Source organism: Oryza brachyantha, chromosome 12, assembly GCF_000231095.2.
Source record: "Oryza brachyantha chromosome 12, ObraRS2, whole genome shotgun sequence".
Taxonomy (NCBI): Eukaryota; Viridiplantae; Streptophyta; class Magnoliopsida; order Poales; family Poaceae; genus Oryza; species Oryza brachyantha.
In genome coordinates, this window is record NC_023174.2 from 8,939,261 (window position 1) to 8,945,293 (window position 6,033).

The 6,033-nt window shown below is 43.3% G+C and overlaps 1 protein-coding gene across 1 annotated transcript; it reads right to left on the reverse strand.

Moving 5' to 3' along the window:
* Positions 1-224: 224 nt before the first annotated feature.
* On the reverse strand, positions 225-2,943 carry LOC102702342 (asparagine--tRNA ligase, cytoplasmic 2-like). The gene is made up of 8 exons (XM_040529678.1): positions 2,449-2,943; positions 2,099-2,350; positions 1,473-1,985; positions 1,214-1,402; positions 1,057-1,121; positions 848-977; positions 691-749; positions 225-573 (listed from the first exon to the last, which is right to left on the reverse strand). Exons 1-8 carry the CDS (start codon positions 2,893-2,895, stop codon positions 390-392), a joined length of 1,839 nt encoding a protein of 612 aa, XP_040385612.1. The 5' UTR covers positions 2,896-2,943; the 3' UTR covers positions 225-389.
* Positions 2,944-6,033: the final 3,090 nt, after the last annotated feature.

Sequence of the window (6,033 nt, forward strand, 5' to 3'; positions counted from 1 at the left end):
TTTTCTCTCGAACTTTAATTAACAAATTATTTTTAATGTATTATTTAATTGAGTTTTAGCTAGCGTAAAACTCGGGGTGTGACAGTACCCTAGATTAAATTCAATGCAATTGGCTATGTTTGCGTGCAAACTGCGCCACATTGACTAGAGAGATCTGAGAATATGTTTTGTGAAGGATAAACCAGAAACAGAACGCGCCACATTGAACGAGTAACAGGCTTTTGTTTATATTCCTCTGGGCTTTTACAATTAAACTTTCAGTACAGATTCTTTTCTTCTCCATGGAAAACCACATGACCGTACCGGGTATATATTTACGAGCAATTGGCAGAAGATAGCACAGTTTCTGATTCCATATGATTTCGATCTGATCTGATCTGATCTGCTCCCTAACATTTTGCATGACCTTTGGTTCTATGGAAGGGGATCGTGTCTCGGACGTCCTTGAGGCCGGTGACGAACAAGACGAGGCGCTCCAGGTCTATGCTGAAACCGGAGTGCTTTACAGTGCCATGCCTGCGTGTGTCCAGGTACCATTCCAGCTGCTCAATCTGCAGCCCTGACTCCTCAATCCTGCAGTTAACATGGAACTCAGATTCTTAGCTGTGCATGGTACTCACCATAATTTTTAGTTTGCAGAGCTAAGTCAGAGTTCTTAGCTGGCAAAGGTCGATTTCATTAACAAATTACCTGGAGGTTAAGTTATCCATCCTTTCCTCCTTTTGAGCTCCACATGCCACAATGCCAACCTGAATAAGTGGCACAACAATTAGAATAGCTTGGAAACCGTGAAGAAATGCTAGATTTGAAAATTTCCTACTCTAGTTAAGATGGTTTTTTTTTTCACCTTTGGCAGAACCAAGTCAAAGGCAGAGGTTGTCCTCAGATCTTCCTTCAGGCGTGAATAAAATGGCTTCAACTGTTTGGGGTAATCATATATGATAACTGGCTTCTTGTATAAATCATCGGCTAGGTAACTGCCATTGTTTTTCACGCACAGAATAGAATTAGAAATTTAGATCGTTTAAAATGGAAAAGGTAATTTTGAATCAATACCTCAGATGTTCTTGTGACAGTGCCAAGCCCCACTCAATTTTTGATTCAAAAGTTTTATCTGTGACCTGATGACAATGAACAAATTTCTTGCCACAATTACAAATAACAGTCGAGAATAGTATCCTAATTGTAGGTGCACCACGAGTACTAGTAATACCTGAAGAAGAGTACTGACAGCTTCACTGTACTTAATCTTTTGCCAGGCGCTTGACACTGCAGATTCAATAACGCTATTAGTCTCACCACCTGCCTGACTGGACGATAGAAACTTGAGCTCATCTGAACAATCTTTGGACACCGTGCTACAGAGTGACTTCAGACAATCCTCAGCGCAGGAGATCGCATCCTGAAACAAAAGATGAACTCCGCATCAACCTCTGAAGAACTTTGTCGTTAAACAGTGAGATGCATCATACCTCAAGCTCGGCGAAGGCAAGCTCCACATCAACTGTCCACCTCTCAGCCATAGACCTGTCAGTGTCAGAATCCAAGCTTTCAGCCTGGAATGCTGGGCTGAATGTGTAGACGCTGCTGAGTGCGCAGGCATATGTCTCGAGATGAAGGGTGTGGCAGGGTGTCAGGTAGGCTGGACAGTGAAAGAAGTCATCTTGCTCGAGCTGCCCTGAAAGAGCAGTGGCCCTCTGAAGATCCTGCTCTGCAGCTTCATGGGCTTCTCTGTTGCTCTCACTTCTCTTCAGTGCTTCGACCTGCTTCGTCTTCGATTTGATCGCAGCTCTGACAACTTCAGGTGTGATCCTACTGTCACCATCTGATTTGCTGAAGATGCGGATTAGCCGGAACATCTTGCCGCGGTTTCCTGCACTGGTTGTTGTTATGATGGGTGTATTCACATGGAAGAACCCGTTGGACTGGAAAAACGCATGGACTGCATGGACCAATTCGCTCCGTACACGAGCAGTTGAGGCAACCTAAAACCAGCGATGCATGGATCATTTTCAGGGAAGCAAGAACACAGGTCATGACTGACAAAACCAACGATGTGATCGAGGCTTGAATCTGATAAAAAAAACCCGTCTCTTACCGCGGCTGTACGAGCAGCGAGATGCGGATTGGCCCTGACAATATCCGGGGATGGATGCGCATTCGACAGCGGGTACTTCTTGTCTGAATCCACGGCACCAATGTGCAGGATCTTGTCCACCTTCATCTGCATGGCGTGCTGCGGCGATGCTGATGCTGCTCCTTCCACCTGCTCTATCTTGCCTTCCACAAGAACACATGCTCCGGTAGCAGTGAGCTGATCAAGAGGGCAGAGAGACGAGTCGACGACTATCTGAAGAACAAAAGAAAAGAAAAGAAGCAAGCAAAATGAGTGAAGAATTAAGTAGCCATGGCGGCCATGAGGAGATGGAGCGAGCGATGATGGGTGACCTGGAGATCAGCGACGCAGGAGCCGTCGTTGATGCGCACCAGCGCAATGCCTGCGCGCGGCCGGCGTGCCGAGCCGCCCGACGCGGCGGCGCTGACCCCGCCGGCCACGAGCCTGGCAATGCAGCGGATGAGCGGCACCCGGGACATGAACACCTCCGTGCACGTCAGGCCGGTGGCGGCGGTCTCCGCCTCCGGCGACGCCGACGCCGACGCGGCGGAGGAGCCAGCAGCACGCCTCGCCCTGACGACGTCGGAGGACCTCACCCACCCGCCGACCACCGCGCGCTCCCCGGCCAGCCCGGCTCCGCCGTCGGGGCGGCCGACGACGGAGCGGAGCGTGGCGCGCCTCGAGTACCTGAAGCACTCTATGTACGACTCGCCGCTGGCGTGTTGGTCTTGGTCATGGGAGGAAGACGACGAGGAGGAGGTGGCGGTGGCGGACGCCATGGCCGAAGCGAGACAGTATTCTCTTGCTTGCTTGGTTGGTTGGTTGGTTTGAATTTGATCGGGATTGGGAGATGTGATGCATGGTGGGATGTGTATATGTAGCAGTGGAAGAAAGAAGAACAATGGCGGGAGAGGGAAAGGATGCCTTGCTTGCTTGTGGGAGGTAATGTGATTGCGAGGAGAAGGGGAAGAGGAAGACGGTAAGTTGGGTTTGGTGGTTGCTTCTGCTTGGGGCTTCAGCTATACTTTGCAGTAGTCGTGCAACGCTTCAACAGCAGCAGATTAAACTATAACTCCCTTCGTTTTTGTTTTTTTTTATTTTATGCCGATAACTTTTAAAATTCATCTTATTTTTAAAAAATATATAACTAATATAGAATTATAAGTCATGCTGAGTGTTCTTTAATATTGGAACATGTAACAGCCCTAGGTTTATAAACAGGTATTTAAAGGTGCATTTGTTGTCCTTGAGATTTTATATTTACTATATTGCAATTCGATCATTTGCAATAACAAAATTAACTCTAATCGGTAGAATTAAAACCACTTCTATTTGAGCAATAACTTGAACAGAAGTTACATGTTTAATATTTTATTCAAATATTAGTTTATTTATCATCACTAAATATAAATTTTGTGGAATTTTAACTCTTTGTTTTGGCCTCCTAAAAATTCAAACCAACTTTCTGCCTAACCAATTTCATCTTTTCACCAGATTTAAAATACTTGGAATTTATGTGTGAAACTTTGAAAAAATGGAACCTCAAACCAACCCCTATCACCACACCAAATTCCTGAATTTTTAAATAAGTTTTACATAGTCAAAAAGAATTTATCAAGAGAGGGAAAGAAAATAAATCCTGAAAACCGTAAGAATTAATCTATACTCAGTTTTTCACCCACCTCTGTCACCCTCATAGACAACCACGACTTGGATCCACTTGTCACTGACCTTAGGTGCCTCTTTAACCACATAACATCCCCTTGGGCGTGCTCCCACCTCAGGATTTAAGAGGGAGGGATAGAGAAAACCTCTTCATCTCCCTCCCATTCTTTTCTTGCATTGTTGTTCTGTTCTTCCATAAGCTGAGCTCTCTTCTCATTTTTTCTCCCCAAATCTTCATAAAAATGCAAAAATCAAACCCTGCATGTCACACCAGAAGATCCCCATGATTATAAGCTTTTCATCCATCCAAATAGTTTGCACATGCATAGATTGTTGAGGGAGATCGAGAAGAAAAAAGAGAAGGAGCTTGCTGCTTGGTGCAGGGCAGCGGCAGCAGTTTGTTTTTCTCCTCTTGGTGAGCTTTCTTCCCCATCTATAGCTTCTCTCTTAGGTTCCCCAACATGTTGAGCATTTCTAGTCTCCTCCATAGGTCACCGGTTTAAGATTTTAAGGCTAGTAGCAGACTGCAAGCTGTTTTCTTTTCCTTGGTGACAATGTTTTCTCTTCTTTGGTGACAATAGTTCGGTGTCTTCTTTGCTTCCCTGTTTTGGTGAGTTTTCAGCTTCTTCAACTCAAGCTGAAAAGTGTCTTCTTAGCAGTAGGATCAAGTGCTTAATGTATGTTTTCGTGCATATGATGCTCTTGTAATGCATGCAATAGATCGAGCCATCACACATGCTGTATTGGCTGAAAAAAGAGTGAACTTTAAAAATCCATAACTAATTCATATGGAACTTCAAATTCAGTGAAACAAATTCCTATTGATTCATAAAACAGAGCTCTTCAATGTTGTAAAATAAAAATGACCAACTTTTTACTGGTTTTCTATGTAAAAATATAAATAGCTATATGTCTCCCATGTGTGGTCTAGCTCTTACTAGATTCATAAGAAATTATTGGTAAAAGCTAAAATTGTGAAACCAATTTTGTTGAGCTTATATTTTGGTACTCTTTGCTGTTGTGAAAATAATTTTAACAATACTACCCCTTAAGTCATGTTTAGGAGTGTATTTAGCATTCCCATGATTTTAACTTGTAAAATCCATAAATAAATAATGAAAATACATAAAGCTATGGAATATTTTTTCTTAGAACCTGTGGATGATATACTTACCACTAAAAATAATTATACTTGTAAAAACCTGGTTTGAGTTGCAAGTTACTTGTAGTGCTCTAAAGTAGACTTAATTATTTACAGAACTACCATTATCTCCTAAACAATAAGTGATAAACTAGTGATTCTTTCACCTAGATTCATGTTAACATGTCTCTACTCATTGTATTTATTTTATGATTTATTGATCATTTTGCATGTGCATGTTTATTTGGCTCTTATTCGCATATTGCTTCTTTTCGGTAGATTCAGAGATCCCGGAGTGTGACGAGCCTATTATAGAGGTTGAGAGTGATATCCTGCAGAAGCAAGGCAAGCGCCTAAGCATATAGAACCTCTGCTTTCTCTATAATATTTTGGTTGCAAAACTATATCTATATATATATGCATGTGTTGCCTAGATATTAAAACGTCGGTTTTAGGTGTAGTAAATCCTAATTATGCATTTATTCCCTGTTATATTGCTGACCTTATACCTTGTCACCACTATATAGGAGTGTTAGGGTTGTTTACTTCATTAATGCTTAGCCATGGTTAGTGCTAATCGAACTATATGGTTGGACAAAGCTATTAATTGTGGTATGTAGACAACTTATAGTAATGGGCATAACACTTGAGCACTTACAAATGATTGATGAAAAATGTTGGACTTGGACGGGTGGTAGGGCGATGAAGGGAGGTTGGTTTCTCCTGATGCAAGTAGCCCCGTCTATTTTGTTAAGGACCGAACATTTTGACATCTATTCAAGCACCCTTCATACTTACCACATGTATTATTTGGGACCGGCTTATTCTTTTCTAGTTCTACTGTGATCATTTATACCACGTTGGAGACGTGAGGGCAGGTAGCCCTTTGGAGGGCCTCGGGTGCCTATGTTGGCGGGGGGTGCCTCCCACAGGCGCATCCGCCTTGGTCACACCAAACACGCACATGACTGAGTCGTTGGGAACCCCAGCGTGGTATAGGTGGTTACGGTGGGATTAGGAAAGGCATGTAATGAGCTTGTATCACTCGCGTACCGCACCCGACGGGGTGTGTAGCTTTTGATCCTTGTTCATTTCGTGTGGGTACTGTTGT